The sequence below is a fragment of the Rhipicephalus microplus genome, chromosome X, assembly GCF_043290135.1.
Source record: "Rhipicephalus microplus isolate Deutch F79 chromosome X, USDA_Rmic, whole genome shotgun sequence".
Taxonomy (NCBI): domain Eukaryota; kingdom Metazoa; phylum Arthropoda; class Arachnida; order Ixodida; family Ixodidae; genus Rhipicephalus; species Rhipicephalus microplus.
Window position 1 is genome coordinate 355,913,758 of NC_134710.1, and position 18,219 is coordinate 355,931,976.

The 18,219-nt window shown below is 43.9% G+C and overlaps 1 protein-coding gene across 5 annotated transcripts in view; it reads left to right on the forward strand.

The window, feature by feature from the left end:
• LOC119161142 (SH2 domain-containing protein 4A) overlaps positions 1-17,054 on the forward strand; it is a 417,994-nt gene extending 400,940 nt beyond the window's left edge. For all 5 annotated transcript variants that reach the window (XM_037413493.2, XM_075879855.1, XM_037413491.2 and 2 more), the window contains 3 exons: positions 5,196-5,314; positions 14,579-14,808; positions 15,296-17,054. In XM_037413493.2, the coding sequence (XP_037269390.1) occupies positions 5,196-5,314; positions 14,579-14,808; positions 15,296-15,397 (451 nt within the window). In that variant the 3' untranslated portion in view covers positions 15,398-17,054. The remainder of the gene's footprint in view (positions 1-5,195; positions 5,315-14,578; positions 14,809-15,295) is intronic.
• The last annotated feature ends 1,165 nt before the right edge of the window (positions 17,055-18,219 follow it).

The following is an 18,219-nucleotide window of genomic DNA, read 5'->3' on the forward strand; positions in this document are numbered from 1 at the left end:
GAAGTTTTCAACACCCATTTGCATGGCGATCTCTCGAGCTTTCTGCTCGAGAATTGGTCCGCTTATGGGCAAATTGGAACTCCGTGCACGCTTGAACCAGAGAAAAGGAAATTTTTCTATTGTTCATAAGGCATCGTCTGCATCTGTATCCGTTTAGATGTAAAGCTCCCATTCTTTACAGTGCCTTCAATCTGTCCTCTCTGCAGATTCGCCATAGTGTAGATTTCGGGATGTCATATTTTTTCGACACCTCCGTCTTGGGCAGGTCACTTCGATCGAGCTCCTCAAGAATTCGCAGCTTTTTTTCAAGCGAGAGTGCATGGTGCGGCCGCTTCCTTTCCACCTGGCTGAAATAACACCGTGATCCACCGCACAAATAGGCCTAACACACAACTGACTCAGCGACTCGGCTCCCACAGCCACCACAAGTGCAAATGGCTACTGGATTGGCTTGTTTCGAGGTGTCGCCATGGTTGTGAGACTACCTTTGGCCTGAATGAGTCTATGCTGTGTTTAAAGTTTGTGCCGTTTAACTGTAGGTGACCAATAAGCACTGTTTCGATTAACCGATGAGTTTTACTGTGCAACACATAAAAATCCAGCCACATGAGCCCGTTAATTTCTGTTAATGAGGTGTTTTCGTTTAAGCGAGTTTCGTTTATTGGGAGTCCACTGTAAGTACACTGGTGTCTCTTGTACACATTTGTCTCTTACGTCAGTGTCTCTTGTAGACTCGAACCCTTTTATAAGAGACACTGATATAAGAGACCAATGGGTATAAAAGATACCAGTGTGCCTACAGTAAAATACGAGTTGATAGGAAAATGCATACGTAGTACCATGCTTATAAGAGACATCTCATATGAAAGACAAAAATTGCTGCTCGGAGCATGCCTCTTATAAAGGAGTTCAACTGTATAAAGGGGTTCGACTGTAGTTAGTAGGTGCAAGGTTCCAGTTGTCTTGGTAGTGTTCATAAAAACCACAGAATACTTGATCTACGTATGTCTGTTCCCTACAACTGCACTTTAGGAAAAATATACATCATGTTAAGTCTATTTTTTTCTTAAACAATATGTAATTGTCATTTATATATTGCTTGTGCTCCTCGTCACAAATGGTATGTGTATATCAGTTTGACATAGTGCTTTTGGCAGGAAAGTTGCATTGGGTTACATAGTGCTACAAAGGGTATGCACGCAACACAAACAGCATTTTTTTGGGGACCAAAATAAACTGCAAGTGCAAAAAAAGATTTTTTAAAGTGTGGCCATTAGCTTTTGCTTGCCTTTAGGGGATTTTCATTAACTTAAAGAGACAGTGCTGAAATGAAGGAAAGCCAGAAGTTAAGCTTATTCAAACCTGGTACACTGACCCCAAAATACTAAATAGACTGTCAATGGTCTTAATCTAATGATGCAGTTTCACGTTCTATACTGTTTAAGATTATCATTGCTTGTAAAAGAATCAATATTTTTGTGGTGATTACTCTTCGACCACTCCAAAAAGAAGTGATTGAAGATTCTGACAAATGCTGAGATTCTGATAACAGTGATCAAACGAGTGATGTTGCAAAGCGATATCGCGTCCCAATGGTGATCACTCTTCGACCATTCCAAAATGGAGTGATTGAAGATTCTGACAAATGCTGAGATTCCGATAACAATGATTGCATAAGTCATGTTGCAAAGCAATGTAATGCCCCAAATGCAAGAGGAGCTGAAAACTTGGAGTAGTAGCACTGTTACATTCTGTTGCAATGCACATATTTAAAACCTTATAATAAATTACACACTTTACACACAGCTCTTGAATTGCTTGTTAATTATTCAAACAGCTTATTCTAATTAATTAGTACTTGGTTTTATGCAATCATCACAGCTGTTTCAAGATCTCTTATAAGCAATGAGGCATAGTAAAGAATGAGAAGCAGCTGTAGAGAAAATTAAGGAAAAATGCACTTGTGCTTGCTGAGGATGACACTATCACCATTTGTAGGCATTTTAATGCAGTGAGCTGATGACATTTTGTTACGGTCAAAGTCGAAGGGTGTTTATTAGCAGGGTGAGGTTGATGATCGGTAATGGTGTCGGTATCTGCACCAGTTCACGTCTTCCTCCTCTTCACCTCTCTCGGCTCATATCCCTTGCATTTCCTGACTCCCAGACGAAGCCCGCTGGGTGAGTATGAACCGCTCCGAATGTTTAAGGGGAAACGGTTTAAGGCGAGCAACATGTACCAGTTGGGTCCGGTTTGATCGAGGGCCAGATGATATCAGCCCTGCTACCACATATGTCAGATCGCTCAAGCAATAAACAATGACGAATGGGCCACTGTACTGGGGTAAAAACTTCTCGCGTAGGCCCCATTTACAGTGTGGCCTCCACAACCACTCAAAGTCTCTTTTGCAGTATGCAACAGACTCATGGCAGCTCTCATAGCTTTTTTTTGATCGGTAATGCGAAACCACAGTACGAAGACGAGCAATACACCGGGCTTCTTCGGCTAGGCAGAGTGTCTTGGAGACAGAGTAGTCCCTATGGAAGTCAAATGGTAGAATAGTATCGATGCAGCTTTACGGTGAATGTGCGTAAAGGATGTAAAAAGGACTGTAATTGGTTGTATCATGTTTGGCCGTGTTATACGCCAAGGTAATGAAGGAGAAAATGTCATCCCAGTCTTTGTTGTCAGATGATATGTACATGGCCAACATGTAAGTCAGAGTTCTGTTCGTACGTTCTGTCAGCCCATTCGTCTAAGGGTGATAAGGGGCTGAATGGCAGAAATGACGAAACAGTTCATGACGGCGTCCGCCATGAGCTGACGACCACAATCACTAATGATCACTCTGGAAGGGCCATGCCGAAGAATGATGAATCTAAGCAAAAACATGGCTATGCATGTCGCTGTTGAGGATGGTATCGCCACAGTTTCTGCGTAACGAGTCAGATGGTCGACGCATACTACCACCCATTGAAGAGGAGGAAGACTTGAACTGGTGCAGATACCGACGCCATTATTACCCAATCATCAACCTCGCCCTGCTAATAAACACCCTTTGACTTTAATCGTAACAGCTTTGTGGTGGAGATGCTGGAAAATCGCCCAAGATGACAGAGACACTGCCGCTAAGTCGTCACCGAAGCCGACGCCTCATGCAACTGCCTCCAACACTACCAGAACTCGCGATGTCGAACAACGGTGACCTACAGTCATCTTCAGCACCTCCGGCGCGGACACCTGGTGCCTGGATGCGTCAGTTGGAGCCACAGCCTTTCTCAGGGAAACCCGGCGAGGACGTGGAAGAATGGCTGACACACTACAGACGTGTGAGCAAGTACAACGGCTGGGGTGCCACGGCTCAGCTAGGGTATGTTGCTCTTTTCGTGACAGACACTGCTCTTGTGTGGTAACCACGAAGAGTCGTTAACAACCTGGGATCACTTCGCTATCCAACTCACAGAGTGCTTCGGGGATTCCACTGCGAAAAGAAAGCGAGCCGAGCAGACATTCCTTCAGCGTGCTCAAGTGCCAGGTGAGATTTGTACCACATACATTGAGGCGATCCTGAAGTTGTGTAAGACGGCAAATCCTAGTATGTTTGAAGACGACAAAGTCGGGCATCTTCTGAAAGGTATTGCCGAAGACATGTGTACCTACTTGATTGGCAAGGAAAGTCTCAATTCGGTAGCTGACGGGATCAAGCATTGCCGCACATTTGAGACCTTAAAGCTATACTGTATCAGGCCAAAGTTCGGCAGGTTGGCAAATCTTGCGACAGTTGCAGGCTTTGAGGACAGCTACAGTATCCATTTGGACCTCGCGACCACTGCGAGGCAAATTGTCTGTGAGTAACTCGAGTGACACAGCGAATCAGTGAACACCGTGAAGGCCAGACAGTTTGGTTGTGTTTTTAATCAACCTCACAAAACTGCACCGGTGGTTTCTTCGCTGTCAGCCATACCAGGCGTTGCAGACAGTCGAACCAATACCCTACAACAGCACCACCATTCTTTTCCTGACGACTTGACGCATGACCAACGCGCTTATCGAGGTACGACCATGAATCAGCACTTGCAAGATTGTGTCTACTACTCGCAGTGTCGGAGGGCGGCTTATCCCGAAGTCTACAACGTCGGTCGCCCTTCACCTGTTTGCTACAGCTGCGGTGCCATAGGACACATCTCTCGTTTTTGTCGCCGTCACTGCCAGACAAGGTATGGCCTACCACCGACTTGGCCTAAGTTTGAAAGCGTTAACGATGATCATTGGCCGGCAGAACATTGTGCAACAAACACTACAGGCTCACCACCCAGGAATTCCTTCCGCCACTCCAACAGGAGGAGTGACTCGCCAGCATCAGACCGCAGCCTGACGCCACCAACCAGTCGCTTAAGCCATTCAACATCACCATAATGACGTTCTACACCACCACCTCCATTGAGAAACTAGCCGGCACAGCCGATGGAGGTAAGGTCGCTGGCTGGTCTCGTCACTGCAAACTGGTCCTCTTCCTATTATGATGTCGCAAAACAAAGTGTGTGTATTAATTGATAGTGTGCCTGCAACTGCGTTAGTGGATACTGGTGCTATGGTTTCCGTCATGAGTGCCACATTCAAGGAAAGGCTTGTTCGGAAGGTTATGTTCCCGTGGAATGGTGGTGTGACGTTTTGTGGTGTCAGCGGAGAGTGCCTTGTTAATCTTGCTGTTGCCGACCTTTCACCGTTTGACGCGCAAATTCAACCACTTGCGACGGGTTGCGTGAAGAAAAATGTACTTGTGCCTCATTCTCTCGTGAGAGTTGTGAATGGCGCCTCAAGCTTATGGGTTTTCAATTGTTCTTCGGTGCCTGCTGTTCTTCCGCGGGATATGAAGCTTGCCGAGTTGGACTAAATCACGTACGGCACTATCACAGTTTTAAGCGAAGAGCAGCAGTCTGAAAAAAGCAATCCTCAGAAAAGCAGTTCTGAAGAATGATCAGCAAGTCGCTACCCCGCACCTCCACCACAAAACTGTTACGGTTAAAGTCGAAGGGTGTTTATTAGCAGGGCGAGGCAGATGATTGGGTAATAATGGCATCGGTATCTGCACCAGTTCACGTCTTCCTCCTCTTCTCCTCTCTTGGCTCATACTCAATGCAATATTAATTATGTCTGGTGTATATTTGTTAACTCGCTGGCGATTGTTTGCTTAGGAGCAAGGATGCTGAGCTGTTCAGTCGAGCGGACATAATACAGTGGTTCCTAAAGGAGGAGTACCCACGTGGTGCTGTGACGGACCACAATGGTAACAACCTTGCTGCCTGGTTCCATGGTAGGTGCATTTGAAATCACATCTTCTTTGTCTGCTACAACCACTTTCTAAACTCGTATGAGAACCTAGTTCATGAATTACTAAGTTATGAAGCACCTTATTATAAACAGTGCTGAATTTACTCCTATTTATGGAAGTAGTGAAAGAACTGTGCTAATATGTATAAGATAGAAAGGACATGTGTTGTAAAATGTTTGCGCTGTGCAATTCACATCTCATGGGTATTTGCTTCTATTAACATTCTAATTGTTTGCAGCTCACTGCACCGATATACTATTAAGATATAAGTTCTATTCGATGCAGCCTAAGTTCTCGGCACCTTCTGCACCTTGCTGTTTAATTTTCTAAGGTGCAGCGGCGCCCCCTGCACTACTGTCCTCAATTATGCAGGGTGTTGATCAGGTGCTGTAAACCCTTGCACCTTTCAGCACGAGAGTGCAGCATTTAGGTGCAGCCTCGCACACTGTTCCCCTTGTGCACCTGGCAGACAGTAGACCTGCAGACAACAGCCGGTAGCCGTACATATTGACGGTGTCCCGATAGAAATTTTCCCAAGCAGTGACTTCCTCTCATTATGCTGAATAGAAAGTCAAGAACCCTTTTCAAACACAATGACACAGATGACCCAGAGACATCAAAGGTGTCGGGGATTGTGTGCATGCTATTCTGCATACCCAAGTAACTGAGAGCAATCGGGCACACTCTGTCAGCTGTGGTTTGAGAGCATCCTCCCTGCTCCATTGAAAAAAAAGGACATGACTTGAAGCACCTAAAGCGCGTCTCAAACATGTATCTGGATGGCCGAAAAAGGCGCTTGAACTCTTAGGCAAAATAACAGACCCAACCAAAGCTGCCATTGTCTTTCAAGTAAAAGTCCCCAAACAACGAGCAGGAAGTATCCGAAAGTCGCCATTTTTCTTGAAATATCTCTTAGAAGTCGCCACTCTAGATGTGTTTGCCATGCCTAGTAAAAAATTTGCAAATTATGTGTCTCCCCATGCAATACAGTACTATTGATAACCCCTAAATTATATTGGAATTTTTCATTGCCAGTCGCATCTCCCGTTCTACTATGGGAGTGCTTGGTGCGCCTCGTTCTCCGACTAGCCGTGAGATGCATTTGGTAGCGCAAAGGCTACACCCGTTATGAATAGAACGCTCATGATAATCCTTTTATGATCCGCTGAACACCGGAAAAACGAAAATAACTTCTTCAAAAGTGCTGTGTAACCTTCATAATGGGCGTACCAAGCTTTCTGTGTGGCCAAGCTTACGCTACTCATTAGCCTCACTGAAGTTGCTGAAGGCTGCTCAGAGAAGCTGACTTCTTAATGTGATCAAAAAATGGATTAGTAACAAAATAAACTCTGCGTAGTGAATTGGATGGTACTGTAGCAGTCATGAAGTTGACAAGCGATTCAGAAAATTAGGAGCTACGGTCGGAAGATGCGGCTTAATTATCATCTAGCCACTTCAGAAGCCAAACTTTAGAGAAGCTTAAAGCGCCTTAAAGAACTTAGTTTAATACCGCAGCCTCGTGGCACGTGAAACAATCCGCTGCCTTACACTTTGCTGGTAGGTTGCTGGAGCACGCACGAGTACCTCAATAATCTGCATGAATTAAGAAACAGGACTGACGTACTGAAGTGCGCAAAAAGTGACTTTTACTTTTGAGTCTAAAAAAAAGAAAAATAGAAAAAAATGTTTCTCATTTGTTAGGAAGACACCGAGCATAGCATACATGATTCAGCAAAGACGTAAGCTGAAAATGGCCAAACATTCACCATTCCAAATTTTAGATCACCAATGAGCCTCTCAAATTTGCCAATTTGGTGAAAAATAGCCACCAGTGGCAACTCTGGGCCCAGCTGCTTACCTAGGTTTGTGGTTGTCATCTTTGCAGACCATTTGGTTCCCAATTTGAGGCACTACGGCGAGTTCTTCGTCCTCACTTTTGGATTCAGCCAACACTATTGTGGAGTTCCTGCGTGCTGACAAATCGGCAGAAAATCTTCGGAGGCATAATAATCGCGACCACTTGCTTGCATGTGCTATGTCTGGCTAGCCCAATAGGTGACCGGTAATATGGGCAATTGCAGGGAACTGTGGGATGTGACGGCTTCCAGTTCGACGCGCCACGCAGGTTAGCAGTGGCACGCGCACATTTTTGTACTGCTCCGTTGATAAAAAAAACACCTCTCCGTGCGATGTCAGTGCACGGAGAGGTGCACTTTTTGCTAACCATGACTTTGACGATGACAAGCTACGAAAGCCATGAACTGTAAGGAAACTTTTTATCGCACTAAAATGATCAGCAATGTTTTTATGCTGCTCGGGGAGGGGGGGGGGGGATAGGTACTGTCAGTTTGGATAGCAGATCAGTCCATACAGAAAACAGTTTTCATTGTATGATTCATTACTGCAGATAAAATCACCTTTTTAAAGATCTGGGGGGATTGCCATGACTGTAGCAGTGTGCTAAGAGTTCATTTCGGGATCGCTGCTTTGGCCGACATCGTCGGTAGATCGGCATGAAGCGCAGCACTTACTGAGCTCATTGAGATATATTTTTTTGTCGCCTTCTGCACTCTATAAGATGTGTTTCTTAGTCGAAGCCAGATGCTTATTTAACGCTGATCTTGATCAAGTTGCGTGGCACGGCGGCACATAGACAATACAGTCAGAGATAGACGGCGCCAAATAATCTAAACCCTGCACTTGTAACGCACTTCTTCCTTTGAGTGCCGTCCTGGTGCACACTTTGACCAAGATAAACACAAATGCACTCGTCCAGTGCTTCGTGTAAACTTACTCTTGAGCAAAGATTTTGCCTTTTTTTGTCATATGTATGAGTGCAATGGCCAACGCTCATCTCATATGGCAGGTAGATTTCACCCGCGCGTTCCCATAATATTTTTGCTAGGCGCACCTGTGCGACAATTTATTTCTCAATATATTATTTGCAGCAAATTCATCCGTAAGCTTTTATAGTGTGGAATACACATGTATCAGTGATAAAATGGTTTTCGCACACTCTGGCTTCAACGTTCCGTACTCAAAGGCTACCTGTCGCTGTGGCTCTCTTCACATCCGCGGCGCACCTCAATTTTCTTTCTTCGTTTCATGGCAGCGAATACATGCGTCTGCTTTTCACGCTCAAGTTAAAGCAGCCAACAGCTAAATTACCGACCATGGTTTATCAGGACGAAGATTAACGGGCGACCGCGTGTGTGAATCCCGAATAATTTGAGGCTTGCAGCGAAGCGGTTCACCGTCGTCTACCCTTCTCGAACCGGAAGCCGGTAGCAGACGGTGCATCCCACAATCCTCGCTGTTTTACTGGTCACCTATTGCAGATGAAAGCTCTGCACCTCAACATTCGATTGACATGTAAAGGGACTGTCTACCTCTTGGAGGAGAAGGAAAAAACTGTATTGGAAAAATCCGGTAGCCTCAGTGGTGCGGAGCCCATGCCTATCTGTCAGACCATGCCTATGCCTTTGACCCCTGGTGGCGTCCTCGGCCCGGTGAATTGCCTAGAGCTGTTCCTCTGGGTCTGAGCTAAGCAACACGATTTCCCACTGCTCATCTCTATCATTAGGAAAAGTTTTTGTGATTGTGGTGAAAATGAGAAGGCTGTTCATCACATTGGTGGCAATTACCTGCCTTTGTTTCATAAAAAATAAATTATAACTTTATTTGGATGATGAAAGTCTACCAAGAATGACCACTAGCATCACTTAACAGAACCATAGCTCGATCTACTGGCATGACAAGAAATCCCCTCAGGTAGACTCATTTTGCTTAAAAGCAAACGTCTATAACTTGAAATTTTATTTTATGCGCTTGAGGCAGCTTTAGATTGTGCCAGAGAGTGATTTTTGCTTTTTCGCTCACGCGTTGAAAGAGGCGCCTGGTGGTGCTGCTAGCGGTGTGTTCCCTTGCCTGCATGCCACCATAAAACGATAAAGAAACGTGAGCATTGCATCTGCCACCGCCCATAATAATAACAACAAAAGATGTCTGCATGGTTTAAATGACCACTAAGGTATTTGTTTTATTATTAAACAAAACTTCATGGAGCCTGCAAAAACCACATGTGGTTTCAGTTTCTGACTTTCACCTGCAGTACAACCATAATCGCCTCAACTGATCAGTGTAGTGGGCATTCATCCCATTGATGGAAGGAGACCGAACGCAGATAGAAAAATTCTGTTTTAAAAATGTCTACACACCTTCCAGAGAAACTGCTACAAGGTTGGACACTTTAGATGATACGCTTTTTATTGCCACACAGAACAGAAAAACAGAAGGACGGTAGACAGTCGATTTAGAGAAAAAGTTGTGTTTATCTGTAGCCTAGGGCAATAAAATTTTTGCTATACATAGAGACTTTTATGCTGTTTCAAATATGTACTAATTAGGTTTTGTTTTGTGCCATCACAATGTGTTAGGTATAACTCTTTTTGGACAAACTTTTTCTGTCCGAACAATTTTATGGTTCTGAGCCTTTAATGGCTCACATTTCTCTACATTAAAGGGACACTGAAGAGGTCTTGAATTCGCGAATTTATTGCGAAGTCGGTATTCACGACCTCTTACAACATGTCTGCGGAGGTTTTTTTTTTTTCTTCTAGAGGTTTGATTAAACAATGGCGCTATGAGCGAGCAAACTTCAACCAAAGGACACCCCCCCCCCCCCCCCCAGCACGCGTGCAGTGGTGGAGCACGGGAGAGATAGACACAAGGGGAGGTGACGTCACCTTCAGGGTCGAGCCGCCGCCCAGGAGGCAACTATGCGCCGGGCCGCCTGCATCGCTCAGTCAGCTCAGCTTGTTGACTTCGCGGTTGTGCCTTGTTTCTGCTGAAATCTGCTGCCTGGCGAATCACCAGTTCTGCCAGTTCATAGGGATTTCTTGCCATTGCACTGTCTGCTGCCTGGCAAAGCATCAGTTCTGCCAGTTTGTAGGGATTTCTTGCCATTGCACTGTTTACCTGATTAGAAATTTTTACCATCCGATATTCACTAGTTGTGTTTTTGCAAGGTTGAGAAGACTTGCGATGCCGAGTTACTGCGCAGCATATGGCTGCCACAGCACTTACGGTCTCGATGAGGTCGCTTTTCACAAGTTTTCTCGAGATCAGAAAACAGCTGCAATATGGGACGTTGCAGTTAAAAGAAAATACTTCAAACCTACGAGATGAAGCGCACTGTGGCGGTCGCGAATCTTCCAAATTTCGAGGCAGAAGAAGCACACCTCCTCTTTTCCCCATTTGCACGCAGTGCATGCATGAGTACGTATGACAAAAACATGTGTACAAAGATATCAGTACGCATATTTGAAATCACTATTCTGCACGACAGTCGCATGGTTTTAGCACAGCTAATACACCGTTGGCATTTTAACACATCATGAATATCGTACAGGGCAGAATTGAGAATAGCGACAGTATTATAAAAAAACATAATTGCAATATATGAGTCAAACTATTATTGCACAATTTTCAGTGCTGTTCAGAGCACATGTCACCGCTGCGGCAAGAGCGGCACTCGTCTGGCTCCTTTTTTTTTTTCTCGGGGTAGCATACTGATTTATCACGTGTGCCTTGCCCGCTGCGAAGTACGATACTGACTGCATTAACAACGCTGCATTCTGAGATTTGAAATCCACGAACAGCTGATGTTTCTGCACGCTGCCCGCTCCTAGCGCGGACTGTGCCAATACGCGGCTAAAAGTGAGTGCCGATGCTGCTGTTTCTTATCAAATTTGATATCCTCTGATAAGCGTATCATTTGTAACAGTTTACAACAGTGAAATTAAGCACTGACATGCATTCTATACGTGCCAGTCTATGTTTCTGAGGCAGGTGAAGGTGGCTGGTTGGGACTCGCTTTCTTCTGCCGCTTCAGTCGTCCCCTTGAAGTGGCGACCAGCTCGAACATGTACGGATATAGAGCGAATTCGGTGCGACTTTCACAGTTCGCCATACTTACAGCAACTGCCTTATTTCAGGGGATAGTGGCGGTGGTGATGGCGGTAGTGGCTAGAAAAGGAAAAGGCGGCTAATTTCTGCAGCCCGGTAAACAGACAAACACGGCATTGTCTGCCGGCGAGCGCAGTCAGCTGTCCTCACCTTCCTGACTGTAATGTCATGGAGCTTCAATCAATCACTGCAGCGGCAAGACTCGCGATGGCGGTCGCGCGCCTGGTGCTTGTTTTAGGCAAAATTAAGTTATTTGCAATGGTTTCTGCAAATTTTCAACTTGATTTTCAGGTTCACCTTATGAAATTACGTATCATGACACAATAACCTCGTTTTTTTAAAGTGTTTTAGTGTGTCTTTAACTGTAGAACGCAAGTAAGTGTCAAGAAAGTGCGTATAATACATTTTAATGGACAAGTAAAACTGTAATGTGAAAGGTCTTAGAATCCTCAGCCCATACTAATTGCCTACTTTAAGTTTGTAATAATTATACAGGCAATATAAGTTATAAAGGAAGTACTTGCATCCTTCACATGTTAAGGACTATGTGGGCAAAATCAAAAGTACCAAAATCTTGATTTCAAAATTCACGAAGTTGCCCAAAACTGGGTCTTGAGAAAAACATATTTTAAAGGTACAAGTGAAAGCATATCTATGCGGGGAAGATAAGTTTTTTAAAGGGGCCCTCCAACACTTTTTGAGCATGGTCAGAAAACGCTGCAGATCGGTAGTAGAGGCTCCGAACAACACGCGAGCCAAATAATATAGCACAGCACGTGGTCTGGAATCTACAATAAAATATCAGTCAGCTGAAAATTGCTTTCTCTTCTCTCGACAAATGGCAGAATATGCCCGAAAATCGCCCGTAAATTACCCATCTATCAGCCATCGGCCGATTTGAACTTGGCGTGCTCGCTCACTGCAGAGATCACTGCGGGTGGCCGCGACTTGTCCATACGTGCACGCGTCATCACACCGAAAATGCGGCGCATTCGAAGAAAGAAAAAAAAAGTGCTCAAGGCCACAAGGCGCGTGTGGGGTTTTTCTGTGGCTTTGCCTTCCCTCCCTGCTTAGCTTCCAGCGCTTTCGTCAGGACGAGAGAATGCAATTGCAGGATGCAAGAAATCTTTGTAACCCCACTCGCACTGGACAGATTCTTAAAATTTTTTGCGGCGTTGAATTCGTGAGGCAATAAGCTTTTCCAGTGAATTCATTCTGTGGGTACTTGGAAAAGAGTTACAGGGCCCCTTTCAGATAGCTTTTTTTTATCATGAGAGCTTGGCAATTATGGTTAGATTGAGTCTTAATGAACTCCTCATGCAAAACGCAGTAGCAAGAAGCCAGGTGACAATTTCCAGGGGACTCTATAGACAATGAGCTCTTAGTTTTTAGTGGCCACCTTGGGTTCTTCAAAGGCTATTTTAACCTACTTCGAGCTTAATTACAATTATCAGTTTTTTTTTTGTTCAGAAAGTAGAGAAGCTATATTTGTGAAAGCAGATAAAAAAGAAAGATATATAACTTCAGTTTTTCGACACACATCTCCTCGTGGCACTGCTGATGTTGTATTTGCACCCCAAAATGGATTCCGTGAACTGCTGCACCAAGTGTCGGTACCGGCTGCACCTTTTTGTATGTGGTGCCTTGCCCGTTTCTTGAATTCAATAGACCTGTACCTTGTGGTGCCACTTCTGCCTTATGGTGTGGTCTATTTATCAGTTTTTACAATTTTTTATGTAAAATATGCTTGTGTGTAGTACTACCATAAAATACAGAGCATGCAACCCCCCCTTTTTTTATGGTGAAAGATCATTCGACAATATTTAGAGGAGGGCCCTTGCTTGGTCATGAGTCAAAATTCATGGGTGGCAAAAGAGCCACTCCGACTTCCATTTAAATCTCTTATTGAACAGGCATGCATTCACTGTGATTATTAGTCCTTGTGATGCGAATGTAAAAATAGGGATTGAAGCAGTGAAAAAGTGATGGGAGGGTGTAGGAGGGAGTGCTTAATCGGGCATGGGTAGATATTTCAAATCTCCAGAAAAAGGGAGGGGGTGCTTGCTCGGGATTTTATGGTGTAGTAGCAAGAAAACGCTATCCGTATATGTTTCTGCATTTAAATGTACTGCTGGAAGCTGGTTCTTTTTGGAGCACTGATGTGATTGGCTATCGATTAATCTTTGTTGCATCTTTTTTTTTCTTAAGCGTATCTCAATTTTAGGATAGTATTACGGCTGCAGAATGGGTGATGCAATAAAAAATGTTACATGTAGCAACAAGAAGACAACAGTGGTGATTAGACAGCAAAGAAAGGCACCCAATATTATAGTTTACATTGAGGCAAGCAAAAACAAAGGTAGTGAATCAATAATCCGTTATCGTTACAGAATAGTTGCCATGAGAAGGGAAGTCGGAAAGAGTAGAGGATTAGTTGGTTCAAGGAAACGAAAAAATTTGAGGTATTGCGATAGAATCAGCTGGTGCAAGACAGGTGTATCGCAGGTGGTTGAGAGGCTTTTGTCCTACAGTAGAAATAGACTGCTCATGATGGTCTAAGGGTGTTGTTGATTTGTGTGAGCTCACACCATGAAGATTGGTTCATGAAAGAAAAAGTTGTCTCCCATAGCTACTTTGACTTCCTTACCAAGGAAACTTGTATGTTTTTTTTTTTTTTCAGAATCTTGTTACTATCAAGTGAATAGTAGCCACTAGACCCCCCCCCTAAGGTAGTCTAGTGGCTAAAGTACTCGGCTGGACCCGTAAGTTGCGGGATCGAATCCCGGCTGCAGCGGCTGCATTTTCAATAGATGCGAAAATGCTGTAGGCCCGTGTTCTCAGATTTGTGTGCACGTTAAAGAACCCCAGGTGGTCGAAATTTCCGGAGCCCTCCACTACGGCGTCTCTCATAATCATATGGTGATTTTGGCACGTTAAACGCTACATATCAATTATCAGTTTTCTCTTTCATGCACCTTTGAGTGGGAGTAAAGTATGTCCACAAGGGTCATGACATAACTTAAGCTGACAAATAACACTTCTGAATTAATGGAGTGTAAACTTCATTTGCTTTTCATGTGCGATAAAACTGTATAGAAAACTGGAGCAGTTTGCTTCTGCACATTGGACTGATACAACACATTGGTGAAAATTCTCACCCCGATGAGCGAAGTGTGCCTGAAAAATTGTTGTTTATAGAGATAAACAAGCACAACAAGTGGTGTCATAGCGTAGCCACACTGTTCAACCACTGGAACTCTGCTTTTGACCTAAATGCAGGTTTCATTGGGCGGCCAGAGTCTGAGCAGCTCTTGCAGAGGCATGGCGGGGCAGCAGCAGGCGCGTTTCTCGTAAGAGTTCATGAGCGCATCAAGGGCTATGTCATATCTTACTGGGCTGGAGACCGCTGCAAGCACTACCTCATTGATGCCTCACTTGGACACTGCCAGTTCTTTGGCTCTAATCAACTTGTCTTCCCCCGGCTCAAAGACCTGATATTGCACCACACTGTAAGTATCATCGCATTTGCCTAATAGAGGCATGTGATTTTTGCAGTTCAGGCTGTGCAGTTGTGCAAATGGTGCCCAATACCTTTGTGTCTGCTTTGTAACTCATTTTTGTGGCAATTTCAAAGTGCTGCTCCCCAAGTGTGGTTAGATATTGCAGTTGTGAAGTTTAAGTCTTGAAGCCCTGTGCCACGTTAATTCCAAAAACCCACTTAGCATTTACAGTAGAAGCATGTTAATTTGACGCCCATTGATTGGGGAAATAGGATAATGCACTTTGTTCATTGCCCCAGAATGTTGTCCTTGAGTACTATATGGTATATACTATAATACTATATATATGTGCTTGCAAGAAAATTAATGTTGGTTTCTTGGTTACACGCGAGTGACTCATTACCAAAATATGCTATGGGCTGAAATTTGTGAGCATTCAGCGACTTGTTGCTCTGTGCCATTCTTCAAGCACTGATGAGTCTCTTAATAATTTCAGACAAACCCCATCACAGCACTGGGACAAGAACAGTTGCTCGACCCTTGTCCCCGCAACAACAGCAACAACTTATTCTCACTGCTGCCCACACTTGGACAGTGAAAGAACAGCTGTGAAAAGAAAAAAAAAAGCTTCTCACAACACAAGTGCCAAGCATTGACATCGTGACGTGACTTGATGTGGTTTTTGTGTCGTGTGTGATCACAAAAATGGCCACGCATTACCACCAACACCAGTTACTAACCACTGTGATCGAACCGAAGAACAGGAGGGGGTAAACCAAGTAGCTGTGTGCAGTTATGCTGCTTCTCTTGGCACAACTTGTGCGACACTCATCTCACTCTTCACTCCGGTTTACACGTCCAAAGATTAATTGTGAGTGGCGCCCTGTTATGTGGCTGGCTGCAAGTGCAGAGGCAAATATCCCCTTTTTCTTAGCTTTTTTTTTTCTTTTATAATTGTAATATATTGTACATAATTTAGTCACTGCATGTGATTGTAATAGGCTGTTCTTTGTACAAACTGAAGCTGTACGCCCCTCTTTTTTTTGCCCTAGCGGCTGTTATTTTAGGTGCAATGTTTGCTTGAACCTCTTTAATCATTGGACTCTGTAGAACTGTGTTGAGCTTATCATAACTGTATATTTTTTTGGCCCATGGGCGACCTGCGCTCTATTTTTTAGCAGAAACCTAGTTCCATAGAAGAAACTGCTGTGAATGAATGCGTAGGGTGGTCACAACAGTTCTATGCACTGATAACAGTCTGTATAAAGCTAGTAAAACTGACCGGCATGCATCCAATGTCACTTGTTTTTGTGCTATTACCAGTGCTGCTTTTTTGAGATTTTGGGATGCAATATTTGAATTGGAACAGTTATTATGTACCACACAGAACGGTAGTAATGTCAAAAACTAGTATATATCTCGCACAGACTACATCCCCGTTTTTTGGGGATTTAGTCTGTAGTGTAAACCTATTGTGATAATGGCTAGATTTTCATGTGTACTTTAACCTCCATAGCCTCTTGACATATCATGCACATTGTTGAATGCTTAATGCTGTAGTGCAATGTTTCTAATGCATAGATGACCGGCTTTCACGGGAAGTTGATCACGCGTGTACTAATATTCAAAATGGTTGGCTGCGTCTGCCACTCTAGACATTTTGAAATGACTGTTGCGAATTATCGACTGTGTCACAAACTGCAGTGTTACGGAGGGGTTGCGGTCGTAGTGCACTCAATTACAGCATTAATTGCTACATTGATGATGCTAGTTAATGCAAACTTTGTTTATCCTTTTATTTTTGCACGATCAAGATTTTGTTTCCCTCCCTATGACTTGCCCCCAGTCTGTAGTTGCACTGGTGTCATTGTTTTGTTTTAATATTGCGCATGGCTGCATGCTTGCAGTAAACTGTTACTTTTTTTTAAAGAGCAGACATGTTCGTTTTGTGAACAAATGTGTTTGCTGGCTGAGATATGGATGCCTTTTTTTTGTTCATGCTGAATTTCTTGGTGAAAGAGTTAAAGATAGCTACTATGAGTGTGTTTCTGGGATGCTTAACTAGGCAGGTTTTCTCGACGTTTTGTTAGAAGCGCGGTGTGGCATTTGGTTAGAAAAAGTGCAGTCCATAAAGCCTTCGTTCCCAGCTGGTTTGGGTAAAAAAATGAGGAGGACGGGGTGCAAATGTTGCTGCTGCTTGTTTGACCATTTCTATCGAACATACTTACCAAAATAAATTATTTCAACGAGCGTGACCTGTGTTGTTTGCTGTAGGATTTGAAGAGACAAACCAGATGATGATGTAATGAATTTGATGACAGTAAAACTTGTTGCACATACATTATCATTTCACACGCCCATTGTAGCCTTCTGAGCATCTTGGTATACTATGTGAGCATCTTGGTATACTTGACAACCAGGCATCCAGTAGCAGGCGATTGAAAAAGTGCTTGTTTGCTGCAGATGTTCACTAATACGGTCGAAACCCGCTACAAAGAAACTAACGGGGCGCGGAAAAACTTTCGTTGAAGTGAAAATTTCGTTGTAGTGAAATAAAAAAATATGGCTGATCTGAGCTCGCAACACAAAGGAACGTTTTATTCTCGAAAAATAAAAAAAATGTCCGCTGCTTCCTATTCTTTTCTAGCAACGTCGTGACGTGATTGTCACCCATGCATAGCGAAGCCATGGTGAGAAGCACGCTGAAACAATCACTAAAACGGCCTTCGTGAACGAAGCAAACAGTTGCATTAACATGTTAACACCAGCAGCTATCCGCCGTCAAAAGTATCCGACAACGCCGAGAGAGAGGCAGGGTATCGTAGAGTGGCAACATTTACATTATTCTATGCTATTTTTATCATTCATCACTCGTGGTTAGGTGATTTTGTTGATAATGCAGACGAACAGCTGCTCTGATTAGTTACTACTGGCCAAGCGCGAACATAATAATAAGCATCGGAATCGGAAAAGGCATCGTTCCGCAGTTGCACCTAGCAGCTGCGTGACAGAAACCATCAAGTGAGCGACTGAGCTCAGCTTTGGTTCGTCTGCAGCTCAAAGAAAGCCAGTGGCAAAAGCAGAGCAGTCTCATTGCCATTGCTATCGAGCAATGGCGGCGCCTATGCTTGCTGAACAGCGGTGGTTTCTGGTGGTGCCAGCGCATGTTTTAGACTTCTTTGATGCATTTTCAGTGCATTTAAATGTTAAAGATTGGCTTTACTGCATAAAAATAATTGTCTGAGCCTGGCATTGCACCGTAAAATTGTTGAAGCGGGACGATAAAAAAAAAAGTGCTCGTTGTGGCGACAATATTTATGCATTGACTGTTATGGACTGTTGATGGGGAATCGTGAATTTTTTGTTGTAGCGGAAATTTCCTTGAAGCGGCATTCGTTGTAGCAGAGTTCGACTGTAAAT